The sequence below is a fragment of the Balaenoptera physalus genome, assembly GCF_965194825.1.
Source record: "Balaenoptera physalus genome assembly, chromosome: 15".
Lineage (NCBI taxonomy): Eukaryota > Metazoa > Chordata > Mammalia > Artiodactyla > Balaenopteridae > Balaenoptera > Balaenoptera physalus.
Window position 1 is genome coordinate 76,787,269 of NC_138894.1, and position 14,560 is coordinate 76,801,828.

General features: G+C 56.7%; 1 protein-coding gene across 3 annotated transcripts; it reads left to right on the forward strand.

Moving 5' to 3' along the window:
- The first annotated feature begins 2,157 nt into the window (after positions 1-2,157).
- On the forward strand, positions 2,158-10,327 carry SLC30A3 (solute carrier family 30 member 3). 3 transcript variants are annotated; one of them, XM_082428007.1, is made up of 8 exons: positions 2,167-2,473; positions 5,936-6,117; positions 6,693-6,839; positions 6,937-7,090; positions 7,678-7,876; positions 8,122-8,227; positions 8,469-8,603; positions 9,523-10,327. In XM_082428007.1, exons 1-8 carry the CDS (start codon positions 2,379-2,381, stop codon positions 9,669-9,671), a joined length of 1,167 nt encoding a protein of 388 aa, XP_082284133.1. In that variant the 5' UTR covers positions 2,167-2,378; the 3' UTR covers positions 9,672-10,327. The 3 variants fall into 3 exon arrangements, with proteins under 3 accessions (XP_082284131.1, XP_082284133.1, XP_082284132.1); XM_082428006.1 differs by lacking the exon at positions 2,167-2,473 and adding an exon at positions 3,450-5,630; XM_082428005.1 differs by lacking the exon at positions 8,469-8,603 and having other exon boundaries at positions 2,158-2,473.
- The last annotated feature ends 4,233 nt before the right edge of the window (positions 10,328-14,560 follow it).

Consider the following 14,560-nt stretch of genomic DNA (forward strand, 5'->3'; position numbering starts at 1 on the left):
TCCCCGCCGGGTGGCGGTGGTGGGGCGGGCACGTGCCGGCGTCTGCGCCCCCTCCCGGGCACCCGGGGCTGCTGTCCCTGCGCCACGGGCTGCCCAGGAAAGGAAATCCCGGAGGAAGCCATTGTTATTACCACGTCCCCCTGCTGTCGTCATCGGCCGAGGCGTGCCTAGAAGCCCGCCCCCCACACCCCGTCCCGCATAGGGTCCCACGGTTTCTGCCCATTTTCGAGCTCGCCCGCCCGCCCCGCGCCACTTTGGGCGAGGCTACCGCATCTGAGCCCTGGAGTGAGCAGTGGCCCTCACGTCCCAGCTCCAAGGCTCTCAGAATTGGCAATGCCCCAGGCCCAGTGCGGACGGAGCTTCGAAAACCGACGGCGCCAGGCGGGACGTGCCCGGGGCCCTGGCATAGGAGAGCGGGACATGAATTCCACCCCAGCTCTGACACGGACCAACAAGGTGACCTTGCTGGTGGCTTCCCCTCTCGCCTTCCTATAACCCACGGAGGGAGCTGAGGCCCCATGCCTCTAGGGGAGGTTGGGGGACGAAAGCCACCCCCACCCTCGCTCCCTTGCTCCGCGTGGACTTTGGGCTGCGCCTTAAGGGAAGAGTGTGGAGAAGAGGCTGGCGCGGGCCCCGTGCAGGGCGTGGGTGGAGGCGGCGCCGAGGGCGCGCGCAGACCCTTTCGTTCTTCCGTGCCGCAGCGCTCCCGGCGCAGTACAATCTCTTAGCACACGCCGCCCGCAAACCTTGGCACAAGCCGCACTCTCCCCGCCGGAACAGCCAGCCCGCCGCCCAGCTTGCCTAATCCGTTCAAGCCTCACCTCCTCCGCGAAGCTCTCCCAGGTTAACCCCATCACTTCCAACCACTCTAGCTGGCACGTCCTCTAGTTTTTTTGTTTTTAGAAGTACACACGCAGTCTCATTGTCTGAAAAACACAATGTTGGGGTTAGATGACTGTCACCAGAACCCTAAATTCATTCTGACGGGTATTCTGAAGCCCAGGGTATTCTGAAGGGTGCGTTTGATGGGCTTCTTGCCTGGGCTAGCTAACGACTCTCACCCTCCACCTTCCCCATCCATGCTCACTCTTTCCCCTCCTCCTACGGACCCTTCTCTTCACAAGAGTGTCTCAGCTTGGAGTGCACAATCCAGTCACCACCCCTTTTCATTGTACACTGGTGGCAGGTGTGAGGGGCACAGAACATTGAGCATTTGAAGCTTCGGCTCCAGGCTCGGCCACAGACTGCTGTAAGTCACTCCTTCCCCTGGGCTTTAGTTTAAATGAGGCAAGATGAAGTAATGCCCGGGAAGGTGCTACAGGTTTGGAGGTAAGGACTAGCTGACCGCAGCCTCCCTCCATGAACTTGGGGCTTGTGACCCCAGAGAAGTGGAGCGCTCTTCCTTTCGGCTGCCCCAGCCTCTCAGTGACAAAGCTGCGGCTGTGCGCTCTCTCCAGTCGCCTTGTGGCGTCCTGAACCGGGGAGGGAGAGAGGATGGGGTTCCAGTCCCAGTCCTTTATTCACTGGTCGCATGACCCCGGACACTTCTTCCTCTGGGACTGTTACTCGTCCGAAAAATAGGGATAATAATGGATTGAAGGAGAGCTGGAAGCTTTTTGTCGCCCCATGTCTCTATAAAAATAAATAATAATGAGCGGTACAGTGCTTGGCAGCAGACTTTGCTCGCGAATTCCGACCCCACATCCGCCACAGAGGGGTTTCTGGCCGGAGTCCCTGGAGTTCTCCCGGATTTGTCACACAGCTTACCCCACATTCTCTTTCTGGTTCTCTCCTCCACACCTGCTTCTGCCTCCGTGTGGGGAGGCTGGGGCCACGAGGTGACGGGTGGTGGGGAGAGGGGGTGGGATGCCCTGGCGCGGACCTGCACGGGGCGGTGTCCCTTGGGCGAAGATTGGTTGGAAGGTCCCTAGGCTTGAGGAGCTCGGCTGGGAACTGGTAGGCAGGGCTTGGGTAGGGGCGGGGCTGGTCTGCCTAGGGGTGGGCTATGGAGGTTAGGCGTTGTCTAGAACCCGGCGGGGGCGCAGAGAGCTCCCACCGCCCCACCTGGCTCCGGCACCGGGAAATAGGGCTATGCCTACGGGGACGGGGCTCCGGGGGCGGGGCTTAGGCGTGGGGGGAGAGGCTGGGGAGCCTGGAGGCGGGGCTTGGGGAGCTCGCCCCACGCGGGGCGGGGCTCCAGCAGCCGCGGGATCTGCAGTTCGGACTGCCGGCGCCACAGTCGCCGCAGTTCCCTCCACTGTGGTGGCCCCGAGGCCCTCCGGGGAGTCTGGGGGTCGACGGGCCGCTCGGACTTGGCGCGGGGTTGGCCACGCCTCTCCCTACCTCGGTGCGGCCTAGACGGTCGGGGCCGCGGGGAAATGGAGGCTTCTCCTGCCACGGGGGGCTCTGAGACCACTCGCCTGGTGAGCCCCCGAGACCGCGGCGGCGCTGGTGGCGGCCTGCGTTTGAAGAGGTAGGATTGACCTGGGTCGGCCCTCGGCTGGGGGGGGCGCCACCCTTCCGCCTTACGTCCACTTCGTTGTCTCTCTCGGCCGGCCGGCCCAGCGCACCGCGACCCCCTCGGCTTCGTGGCGCTGCGCTCTGTCCCCTCCGGCTGCACAGAGAGCCCCGGCCCGCCCAGCCAGCCCCGACCCCCGCCGCTCAACAGCCCGATATGCCTCCTCCTGGCCACCTTCTTCCTCCCGGTCCCGGGAAACTGCTCCTCGGCCCGCCCCCCAAGCCTCCCGACCCCTCCGCCCCCCCCCCCGCCGCGTCTGACTTGCCCGCGAGCGACTGCTCCTCCGTCTGGCCGGAGTCCGCGCCAGGTGCTCCGATGTACGCATTGCTCCGGGGTCGTAGGAGCCCCTCGCCGCCCAGGCCTCCGGCCCTACCCTCCGCGCTCCCGGGCTCGGGGCGCCCCCTCCAGAGTGGCCAGCTGTGGGCACTCGGGCCGACGATGGGCCCGGGCTCCGCAGCGGGTCTTCCGGGCTCCTGGGGGGCGGGCGGCCGCTGGGAAGCGAGGGGGCGGTAAGGAAGGAGCAGGTGCGGTCTGGGCGGCGGGGGTATTCCCGGCTACGCACAGACGGGGCCGGGGGCGGCGAGGTGTGAAATGAGGCGCTTGGAGCGGTCGGGACAGCGGGCCGGGGGCGGCCGGAGAACCGCCTCCGCGTCCCGCCGGCCTCCGGCGCCCGGCGCCCGCCGACCGCCTTGTCCCTCCGAGCGGCCGCGCCAGGCCCTCCCTGGCCACCTCCGCTGGCCATTTTGTCTCTTTGCCCACCGTTCGTTTATCTCGGGAATTTGACAGGGTCTCCGGCTTTTTCTCTTTCCTCATCTCTCTCTATCTTTCCTTTTGCCTCCCAACCCCTCTCCCTTTGTCTCGGATGTGGTGCCTCTGTGGGTTTCTCGCTCTTTCCCTGGATGGGGACCGTAAACCTGGGTGGATGGGGGAGTGGATGAGCAGAAGGGAGGGAAGACTTCCGTCGGAATCTCTCCCGCGGAGGACTGCAGACGGGGGCAGCTGTGGCCCTGGCGTCTCTTCACGTACCTTTCGACTCTGCTTCAGGCCAGTCTCCCCTCTACCCCGCTCAATAGTATTTGTTGTTTGTTGGGGGTTTCAGAGGGCCAGGGAGAGCAAGTTGTCTTTCCTTCTCTGCACACAGCAGGTAGCTCCCCAAACCCCTACACACCAACAATGAGGCTTCTTTAGTGCCCAGTTAATGCAAAACAAAAGGGAGCAGCCTGTTGATGGGTGACTACCTTGATGCCTGGCCGCGCTGTGTCTTACAGGGCCAGGAAGGGCATCTTGCCCTCTGCCTCAAAGCCACTCACCCTCTATTTGCTCTTCAGACCCTCATCTCTGACTCCCAGCTTATCCTCATTCTCATATGACCATTAGTCACCAAATCCTGCAGTACTTTCTGGAAGAAGCTCTTCCCTACCTGCCTGCCTGTCTCTAAGATTCTGCGCAGGGAGCCTCTGGCCTTGTCTGTTCTGGACCCCTCCATCTCCTCTCTTCTCTTCCTCCCAGACTAGTACATCGTCAAGGTCATCCATCTCACAGCTCAGGAAAGATTAAATCAATCAGTGTATCTCCCTTTATGTTACTTTGAGCCCATCAGTTTCCTCCTCAGCCCTTCCCCTGGTTCCTCACACTTAAGCTCCAAGCTGCATATCTTGTCATTGTCATTCCATGTGTCTGGAGCTCCTGTCTCTACCTAGGTCTTCTCTTAAACATCTCCTCCTCTGTGAGGGTCTCTTCATCCCCTTTAGAGTTGGTCACTCCTTCCCCTGTGCTCCAAAATCCTTTGTTCATAACCCTCCTGGCCCCAGCTTCTCCTTGCATAGTCAGTCATTTGCGACACTTCTGTCTCTCCCCCTAGATTGAGCTTCAGTACGTGTACGCTGCTTGGTACTCTCATTGAAGAATGAGGATGGATTTCAAAGCCACCCTCATCTCCCATCTCCTCTGGAAACACACCTGGAATCATACACACCCAGATTCTAAGTCTTGGAAGGGGATTCCAAGAAGTTAATCTACCTGCCAGCACTTGTATTTTCCCTAGAAGCACCAAATGTGCCCCCATCTCCCTCACAGCTGAATTCGCCCATTGGGCAGAGCTGTCCTCAGCCAGAAGGCCCCAGGCACCCTTCCCCACTTTACTGCTGTGATCACATTTCTATCTGGAGCCTTCATTTTCTCTCAAGGGTATTCTTGTGACACCTCCATGAGTATTTCTAGAACTGTACTTTTCTATTTAGGTCCTTTATGCTGTGGAAGGTTGTGTTCTCCCTGGGGTTCAGGTTGGGTAGTAATGGGGGTGAGAGTTAAGCCAGAAAGGACTGAAAACTCAGTTAGCCTGAGCTCAGCCTCTGGCATCCCCAGGGGAGGCCTCCAGCCCCGCTCATTTGTCCAGGGAGGCTTACTGCACTGTGCGGTTAAAGTGGCCTCTGCTGGGTGCTTGTGGCCACACTGAGGTCCAGCTAACATGTGGCAGACTCCAAGCCCAGCACTCCTACTGCTACCAATCCCAGCCACACCAGTCTGCGCTCTCTCCTCCCCATGACAACCCAGCTCTGGAATCTGGCCATTAGTTCTCTGTGCCAGGAACTTCAGACTTTTTGGGTCCCAGCATTCTACTCTCCTCTTAAAGGGCCACATCTAGCTGAATGTCTTAGAGAGAGAAGGTGAAGGACCTGGGAGTGGAGGCACCAGGATGTAGGTCCAGCAGGGAGGCACTAAGGCCAGGACCACGTGCTGAGCCCCACCCCACACTTTCACACCACTTCCGCTTCATATTGCCTTCGCCGGGCACGTGCACCTCCTCTTTATCAAAATCCTTCCCATCCTTCCAGGCCCTTCTCAGGTGCCTCCTTCAGTTGTTTCCCTGATTTCCTCATTAGAGTCAGTATGTCCCTCTGAGCCCTGATAGCACTTTAACTGCTCTAAGGCAATAGCTACCTTTTGCTACATCTCATAGTATTTAGGTACACATTTGTCTTGTTCACCAGAGGCTCCCAGAGATCAGAAAGGATATCCTGCTCATCTTGTGTTCTTCGTGGCGCCTATCATATTGAATTGATTTGGTTGGAGTTTAATCTCAGCTCGACCACTAACTAGCTGTGTGGCCTCCGTAAGTCCTCTCTCCCTTTGAACCTCATACTTCTAATTCTTTAATAAGTGGTAGACTAGACGTCTCTAAGGTGCTTTCCACGTGTGCTCTGAGATTCTATGGCTCTGTACGTGAAAGGAAAAGGGAGGCTGGACTCTGAGTTGTCCATTTAGCCCCATCTCTCCTGTGGCCCTCTGTCCACAAGGCCTCGAGAAAGGATAGAGAGGAGGGACATCTGATGAAGCCGGTCTGGGGGATCCAGGACCTGGGAGTGAGGAGTTAGCCCTTGAACCAGGCCCCAGCTTGAACTGTGCTGCCTGCCTCAGTCTCTTCACAGAGCCCTCCGAGCCCCTCCCCGAGGAGCCCAAACCCGTGGAGATGTCCTTCCACCACTGCCACAGGGACCCTCTGCTACAGCCAGGTCTTACCCCTGAGAGGCTGCAGGCGCAGAGGCAGCTGTGTGCCGCCTGTGCTGTGTGCTGCGTCTTCATGGCCGGGGAAGTAGTCGGTAAGTCGGAAAGCAGTTCCTCCAACACCATCCTCCGGATGCCTGCCTAAGCCACTTCCCACCCAGAGTCCCAGGAATGTTCCTGGGTGGAGATGCAGAGAAGATGGGGATGGCTGGGACCGGGGAGGTGGGTGCCCAGGACCCAGGAAGTGGGAGAGGGCGAGGGACAGCACCAAGGGAATTCAGGGCTGGCTCATCAGTATGAACTGGTTTTGTAAAAGCCCTATTTTCTTGTTATTAAAATATGTTGTTGTAGGGAATTCCCTAGTGGTCCAGTGGTTAGGACTCTGCGCTTTCATTGCTGAGGGCGCAGGTTCAATCCCTGGTCGGGGAACTAAGATCCCACAAGCTGCGTGGCGTGGTCAAAAAAAAAGTTATTGTAGAAAAACTAGAATATGTGAATGAGTGAAAACAAAAAACCCCCACAAAATCCCATGTGTAATCCCATCACCAGAGAAAAATTGCTGTTCACATTTTGGTATATGTCCCCCCGCCCCGTCTCTTTTCCATGCCTCTACACACACTGCATGATGTTTTCTAAATGGACCAGACCATATATCACTTTACTCTTGCAGGTGGGTATCTGGCGCACAGCCTGGCCATTATGACTGATGCAGCCCACCTGTTGGCAGATGTGGGCAGCATGATGGGCAGCCTCTTCTCCCTCTGGCTCTCTACCCGTCCAGCCACCCGCACCATGACCTTTGGCTGGCACCGCTCAGGTAAGGCCCCTGCATGGTCTGATGACCCCGCCAGTCTTGCCAGAAGGTACCTCTCAGGGTCCTGGGCAGCTCTCTGATAGCTTGTCTTCCCCTGCAGAGACTCTGGGGGCTTTGGCCTCTGTGGTCTCCCTCTGGATGGTCACTGGCATCCTCCTGTACCTGGCCTTCATCCGCCTGCTGCACAGCGACTACCACATCGAGGGGGGTGCCATGCTGCTGACCGCCAGCATCGCAGTCTGTGCCAATCTGCTGTACGTTCCAGTATGGAGCAGGCACCGTGTGGGATTCAGGGCGAGGGCTCCTCCTCCAGGGCGGGAGAGCAGGCTCTCCTCTCCCGGGCAGACTCGCAGCACGCACTTGCTGTTCTCATCTCTCTGCTCTAGGGATGCCTGAGAAGGGACTGGGGTAGAGACCTAAAATTCAGAGTCAAAAGACCTTTGTTAAAGGCCTGCTGTGTACTGGCCACCCTGCTGGGGGCTGTCATCAGCACTGTCTCATTTAAAGCTCACAACCACCCCATGAGGTAGGTAGTATCACTCCTGGTATACAGTTAATCAGATAGATCCCAAGAGGTGACCAGGGAACTTGCCCAGGGCACATAGCTACTTCAGTAGCAGGGCCAGGATCTGAATCCACGTCTCTGGCACCACGTATTCTTGCCCCCAGGCTGCATTACTTGTCTCTCTTGGACCGTATTGTCTTTTTCCTGGGACTGGGAAAATAGGGAGAAAATAGGTGGAGAGAGGGCTCTTGGGGAGGTGAGAAGAGGAGGTGTGGAAGTGGGCAGAGGAGGCCGGGAGCAGGCCACCTGGGCTGAGCTGCTCTGCTTCCCCCTCAGAATGGCCTTTGTGCTGCACCAGGCCGGGCCCCACCACAGCCACGGGTCCAGGGGGGCAGAGTATGCACCGCTGGAGGAGGGGCCTGGGGAGCCCCTGCCCCTGGGGAACACCAGCGTCCGGGCGGCCTTTGTGCACGTGCTGGGGGACCTCCTGCAGAGCCTTGGGGTGCTGGCCGCTTCCATCCTCATCTACTTCAAGGTACTGTCTGTGCAAGCCTGCCCCAGCCTTCCTCCCTCAATTCCACGCCCCAGCCCCTCCTTCCCTGGACCCCCACCCACCGCACTCCAGCTCCCAGCTCCCCAGGACTCCTGGCCCAGGGTTATCGTCCCTTTCACCCCAGCAGGGTTCTCAGGGGCCTCTCAGGTCCTGTTTGTCCAGGATGCCCCTAGGGCTTCCTCTGAAAGGTCCCTGATTCCCAGGCTTAGGGCTTTCTTTCTCTACAGCCTCAATACAAGGCAGCTGACCCCATCAGCACCTTTCTCTTCTCCATCTGTGCCCTTGGATCCACGGCTCCCACCCTCCGAGATGTTCTCCGCGTCCTCATGGAAGGTGAGTCAGACGCCACTGCTCCCCACCCCCCCGGGGCCCTCTCTGACCTCACCCCAGGACTAGGCGCCTCTGTTTTCTCTGGAGAAAGTGTGGGGAGAAGGCCTGTTGGTGGAAGGAGGATTCAGGGACGGGGTAAACTGTGGGGGTCAACAGGGTGAGTGGTACAGGATGGGGGAGGTGGGGTCCTGGCCTCTGGGCAGGAGTGGCCCTGGCAATAAGGCGTGGTGGGTGCTGCTTGCAGGTACCCCCCGAAGTGTGGGGTTTGAACCTGTGCGAGATACCCTGTTGTCAGTGCCAGGAGTTCGGGCAACCCACGAGCTGCACCTGTGGTCCCTTACGCTTACTTACCATGTTGTCTCCGCACACCTGGCCATTGGTGAGTCCAAACTGACCCCAGCCAGTTACTTTCCAGAAACATTTCTCCCTTCCCCTACCACCATCCAAACTTAGGAAGATGGTCTGAATTAACTGCGAATGTTTCCATCTCTCTGTCTTTTGTATCTCTCTCTCTCTCTCTCTCTCTCTCTCTCTCTCGTATGTTGGAGGCAAGGAGCCCTGGCTGGACAGGGTTTTTTGGGGGAGGTTTCACTCTCTCTGAAGTAGTGCGGGGAACCAGCAACCCTTTAAAAGATCCCTGGTACCTACAGGTCTCATGATGGGGCTCAGTTAGGTAAATTATGGCTCCTCCACTCAGTGGAGTATCATGTAACTTTTAAAAATGATGATTATGAAGACTGTAGGGCAACTAGAAAAAATGTTTATGGTATAATGCTAAGAGAGAAAGCGGAATATAAAATTTTAGCTACATTATGGTTCAACTATTTAAAATATATATGGTGACTCACAAGCTGACAAAGAATTTTTGAGTTTCTTCCAGATGCAAGAAGCAATCAGAGACATGCAATTTGGATGCCAAAAATATTATACTTTGTAGGATATTTGATGGTAACTCTAGAGGGACAATGAGAACAGAATATTTAACATCTGGAATGTTGTGGAAAATCGGGTGGTATGGCTGCTGAAATACACAGCTGTATACTTGATACTCAAAGAGCAGAAGAGAATAGAAAAATAATGGTCTAGTGTGTTAGCCTAGTCGATTAAGGATGAGTCTCTCCGACCTTTTTGACAGTTTTACACTGTTCATACAATATATAGAGAAAATAAAGCTCCCCGTTCAATCTTGGCTTTCATGCCATGCAAACCCCTGGTTCCCCTTCACCCATCCTTATCTGGGCCCCTTGCTGGTTCCCAATTCCCCTGGAAACCTGCTGCCTCTTATCACTCCCCCGCAGACTCCACGGCTGACCCTGAAGCCGTCCTGGCTGAAGCCACATCTCGGCTCCACTCCCGGTTTGGATTCTCCAGCTCTACCCTGCAGGTCGAGCAGTACCAGCCTGAGATGGCCCAGTGCCTGCGCTGCCGGGAGCCCCCCCAAGCCTGAGGCACGGCCGCACCCTCACCCCACTGCCAGGCCCAGGCTCAGCCCTGGACTCTCAGCAACTGCCTCCCTGCTCACGGAGAAGGGACGGAGCTGGGTCCGTACCCTTCCTCTCTGCCCGCTTCCACCTGCCGACCCCCCAGCCCCAGTGGGCAAGACCAAAGTGTGTGTGGGGAGTGGGGCCAGAGTCAGGCTGAACAGGGAAGTCAGGGCAGTCGGGGTGTGTAGAAGTCCTGTGGTCCCTGCTCCCCGTGCTCGGGGGAGCCCCCAGCCTCCTGTCTGTGCAGTTCATTTGTCTGTGTGGCAGGCTGGCTGGCTGGGGGATCTGCCTGTCTTTGTGCTGTTGGTGTGCCTAAGCCTGGGGGAGGTCAGCAGGGGCCCCCTCCCCACGTGGCTCGCTCTCTGTCTATGCAGGAGCCCCAAAGCCTGCACTTTGTCCGTGTGTTCTAGCCTTATGGTTTTGTGTGTGTGTGTCTTGGTGCTGTGGCCTGTGTGTCTCTACCTGTGTGGCTGTGCTATGGTCTCTATGAGTCTGCACCATCCATGTGTCTGTCTGGGGGTCTGTCTGGCCATCCCTCTGTTGGTGCTGTGCCCTCGGCTCTCCCAGAGAGAGGGAGGACTCCGCCGCAGCTCTGCCAATAAACTTGTATCGAACTGCACCTTTCAGCCCCTGTGCTGACTCCTCAGGAGGGGCACATAGAATCGGTCATCTGGGAACGGATAGAATCCCTCAGCCAGAGTGACCTTGCACAGCTCCCCTCCCCCCTTCCCAGCCTCTCCATCCTCTCCACCCTCAAATATCCATTCTGATGTAGGCTGAAACCAGCCGGTCCCTTTACTGCCTTCCCCTACTTGGCAGTGTGCTCGAGCCTGGGTCCTTGGCTCAGGGAGATGCCCATTCGTTCTGGGCTTGGTTATAGGAGAAAGCTGGATGGCAAGGAGCTGAGGGATACTAGAGCCATTCTGAAAGGCTTCCGCAGGCCAGGATGGCCTTGGGCTGGTTGGCGGGAAGCTGCAGCCATTTGGGAGAGAGGGGTTGGACCACAGTGCTGATTTGCCTTTGTTCTCAAGCTGTGTGGGGTGCTGGGGAGCAGCCCTCAGTCCCGACTGCCCCAACCCTGCCTCACAGCAGCCAACCCCAAGTCCAGGTTTGAGCTGTGGACACCAAGGACCTCTTTTACAATTATCCTCCCTTTGCCTCATATGTTGAATCATATATTTCGACAGATTTGACCTTACAGATCTCATTAAGGGATTGTTCATTTTCTCTTAAAAAAAACATCAAGCCCTTTGTGCTTTCGTTTTGGATATAGTGCAGGAGTCCACTGGCCTTCCCATCCTAGGTTGATACAATGCCAGCCTGAAGCAAAGACCCGGAGCATTTTCATTAGCTCGTGCATATTTCTGGAAGGCTTCTCCCCCACAATGAAAATATCTTTATTATTAAATTGTGCTGATTTTTTAAAATTATAAAGGCAATATATGTTCACTTTAAAAACCTATCAAAGGAGGGAATTCCCTGGCGGTCCAGTGGTTAGAACTCTGTGCTTCCACTGCCAGAGGCATGGGTTCGATCCCTGGCTGGGGAACTAAGATCCCACAAGCTGTGCAGTGTGGCCAAAAATAAAAATAAATAAAAACCTATCAAAGGAAAGTGTATAAAGTAGAAAGTGAATGATTCCCCTATACTCTTAACTCCCAGAGATAACTGCTATTCACAGTCTCTCTGCTCATATTTTCTTGTATGTACAAAGACTTCTACATAATAACATAAGAGGATTACATTATAGGCGATAACATGTAACCTGCTTTTATGATTCAGCCATATATCCTGGGTGTGTCTTTCCATGTCAATACACATAGAATTCATTATTTGTTTTAAGGTGTGGTCTTTGGACCTGTTGAAAATAGGCCTCCCCATTCTGATCTTCAGCTGGGGGCCCCTCGACCAGGATGGGTGAGTCGCTGCTGGCCTGCTGGCCTGAGTCTAGCACGGGAGGCTGGGCGCAGGCGAAGGGCTAGCAGTCCCTCACACTCGGCACCAAGGCTGCCCCAGCTGCTCTCCATGCTTTGCTAGTTCCTGATACTTTCTCATCTTACGACTCATTGATTCCAGGCCCCAAGTGACAGGATGGGGGTTGGGAAGAGTGAGGAAATAGAGAGTGGGGAAGACTAGGACTAGATTTTTACCCTTCCAACAGCCTTAAGCTGCAGCCCTGCCCTATATGCACAAGGCTGGATCCCTTTGCAGGAGAGGGAACAGAACATTCAGGGCAGGAAGAGACCTCACAAAGCATGCAGTCCATCTCTGTCCCATACCCCTGCAAAATGAAGAGGAAGCTGAGGCTCAGAGAGGGAAAAGGACTTCCCCAAGGTCACCCAGCAAGTGACAGGGGCAGGTGCAGAGCCTGGGCTCTCACTCCCACCCAGACCCTGGGAGGCTCTTGCACAGTTGAGTTTCTCAGCAAAACTCTTCTCGGTTCTTTCCCAGCAACCTGTTGCTGCTGGCTAGCCCATCCTGGGGCTCTGCGCTCAGGCTCCTTGGTTCTGCCTCGGCCTTCTGCTAATACTCTGGTCACTGGTAACCCCTCTGCATTCCAGCTTTCCTAATTATAAACAGAGGGGTTACATGACATTGTGGGCACAAGTGTGCCTGGTATATAGAGGGCATGTAGGAAAGGGTTACCTTTTGGGTGGAATCTATGAGGGATTTCAGGGAAAAGGGTGACCCAGCACCCTGACAGCAGGGATAGGAACCGACATTTATTGAGCTTACACTTGGTGCCAGGCGCTGTGAGGCAGACAGTATTATCTGTGCTTTACAGATGGAGAAACTGAGGCTTACCTGCCCCAGATCATGCAGCTAATAACCATCAGAGTTGAGATCCAAATTCAGTTCTGGCTGCACTAAGTCCCCAGCCCTTTTCAACACCACCCTGCCTTTCCACCCGCCTCCAGGCATTGCTCTGTCAGGGACAGAGCCGCACAGAAGAATCAGGAGCATTCTCCCCCATTCATAGGGCATTCCCGAGGGAGTCCAGGAAATCCTTATCTGCAGGAGCTGCCTGCACACCCCTATTATCTCCCTGACGCACCTCTCCACTTGCTTATCCAGAAGGCCCTTTCCTCTTGGTGTCCTTCCTTGATGGTAAAAATGAGTGGTGGAGGGAGAGGTGAGGAGAAAGGGCTGGGAGGCGTGGGGACGAAGGGGAGGCCTGAGGAAGAGCAGAGCAGGGGAAGGGCCCATCCATCAGCCCAGCCCTGGCAGCTCTTTACACAGCTGCTTAACCAGGGGAGGAGAGGGGAGAGGGCCGCTCTCAGAGGTGGAGATGTACCAGAAAAAAGGGAAAGCCAGAGGAAGATGAGGTGGACAGGAGGGGGGGCTCAGTGCAGTTGTAGGAGCGCTTGAGAGAGACCATGGAGTCAGATGGAAAAGCCAGAATGGGAGGCTGTGGATTGGAGGGCCTCGTGCTGCAGAGACAGGGCAGGTGCTGAAGGGGAAAATCTGGGCAGCTGGGCAGGCCCTGCCCTCCTCAGGGAGCTGCTCGCCCAGGGGGCCGCCGGGCCAGCTGGCCATGGGTGGGGGGCCGTGCTTTCCTGTTTGAGGGGCGAGGGCTGAGGACCCGGCAGACCAGGGAAGCAGCCTGTCTGTGGTCAAGAGCAAGCTCGGGGTGATAAAGCGGTGTTCTCCTCCCTCCGGTGACCCTGCCGCCCCTTCGGGGACTTCCCTAAGCTGTGGGCCCCCCCTGGCTGCCTTGAGCCGTGCTATCAGAAGGGGAGCAGCACCCCCCTGAGGCCTGTGCCGTGGCAGCAGCCCAGGCAGCTGGGAGACTGGAGGGAATCCCAGGACCCTGAGTCAGGCTGGGAAGACCCTGCCTCTATTCCTGGCAGATTCCCCCACCTCTGTGGAGAACTGCATTTAGGGAGTTTCTTTTATTGATTGAGTGATTGATTGATTGATTGATTGGCCTCGCTACTCGGCTTGTGGGATCTTAGTTCCCTTACCAGGGATTGAACCTGGGCCCCGGCAGTGAAAGTCCTAACCACTGGACTGGTAGGGAATTCCCTAGAGTTTCTTTTATACTTGAAGGACTGGGCCTCCCTGTCCCTGCTCTGAGGCCCCTGGCCATCCCATCTGCACCTGGTCAACACCTTCCAAAGGGTGCTGGGCAGTTCCCAGGTGCCTGTGGGGCAGAGCCTGAGGCTGCACGTGCAGCCACGATCACAAATGATCCCACAAAGTGGGCCCTGTTGCCAGGACTGATGAGAGAAAGTGGGTGGGGAACATGGGGAGGAGGAGGGGCCCAAGGCTGCCAGAGCCTGCGCCCCGCTCCTGCGCCCCATTCCCCACCCTCCCTCTGCTGCTCTCTGGCTACAGCATCCTGAAGCCCCCGGAAGCAGCCCCAGGCCTGGGCGATGCTCACTCAGAGGGCAGGTCTCCTCCTGTCTGGGCTGACCCTCTGTACCCAGCACCAGTGTAGACGCCGTGGTAGCCACCCTGGGAAGGGCACGTCACAGCCCGCTCCTGAGCTATTCCCAGCCTCTCCTCCTGAGCCAGAACTCCCACTCCCTCTGTTACCAAGCTGATACTGCTCACTGCACAAGAGGCCAATAAAATCAAGAGATGAGTTGTTGGGTCAAGGAATAGTGAGTGACTTTATTTGGAAAGCCAGCAGACTGAGAAGATGGTGGACTGGCGTCCCAAAGAACCGTCTTCTTAACGGAGTTAGAATTCAGGCTTTCTTCTTTCTTTCTTTACTTACTTACTTATTTGGCTGCACTGCGGGGCATGCAGGATATGGGATCTTAGTTCCCTGACCAGGGATCAAACCCCCTGTACTGGAAGGCGGATTCTTAACCGCTGGACCACCAGGGAAGTCCCTCAGGCTTCT

Coding starts and splice junctions, on each gene's coding strand:
- SLC30A3 (XM_082428007.1), top strand. CDS start 2,379: ATGGAGGCTTCTCCTGCCACGGGGGGCTCTGAGACCACTCGCCTGGTG. Junction 7,877..8,121: donor CCATCCTCATCTACTTCAAG/GTACTGTCTGTG, acceptor CTTTCTCTACAG/CCTCAATACAAGGCAGCTGA. Junction 8,228..8,468: donor TCTCCGCGTCCTCATGGAAG/GTGAGTCAGACG, acceptor TGCTGCTTGCAG/GTACCCCCCGAAGTGTGGGG.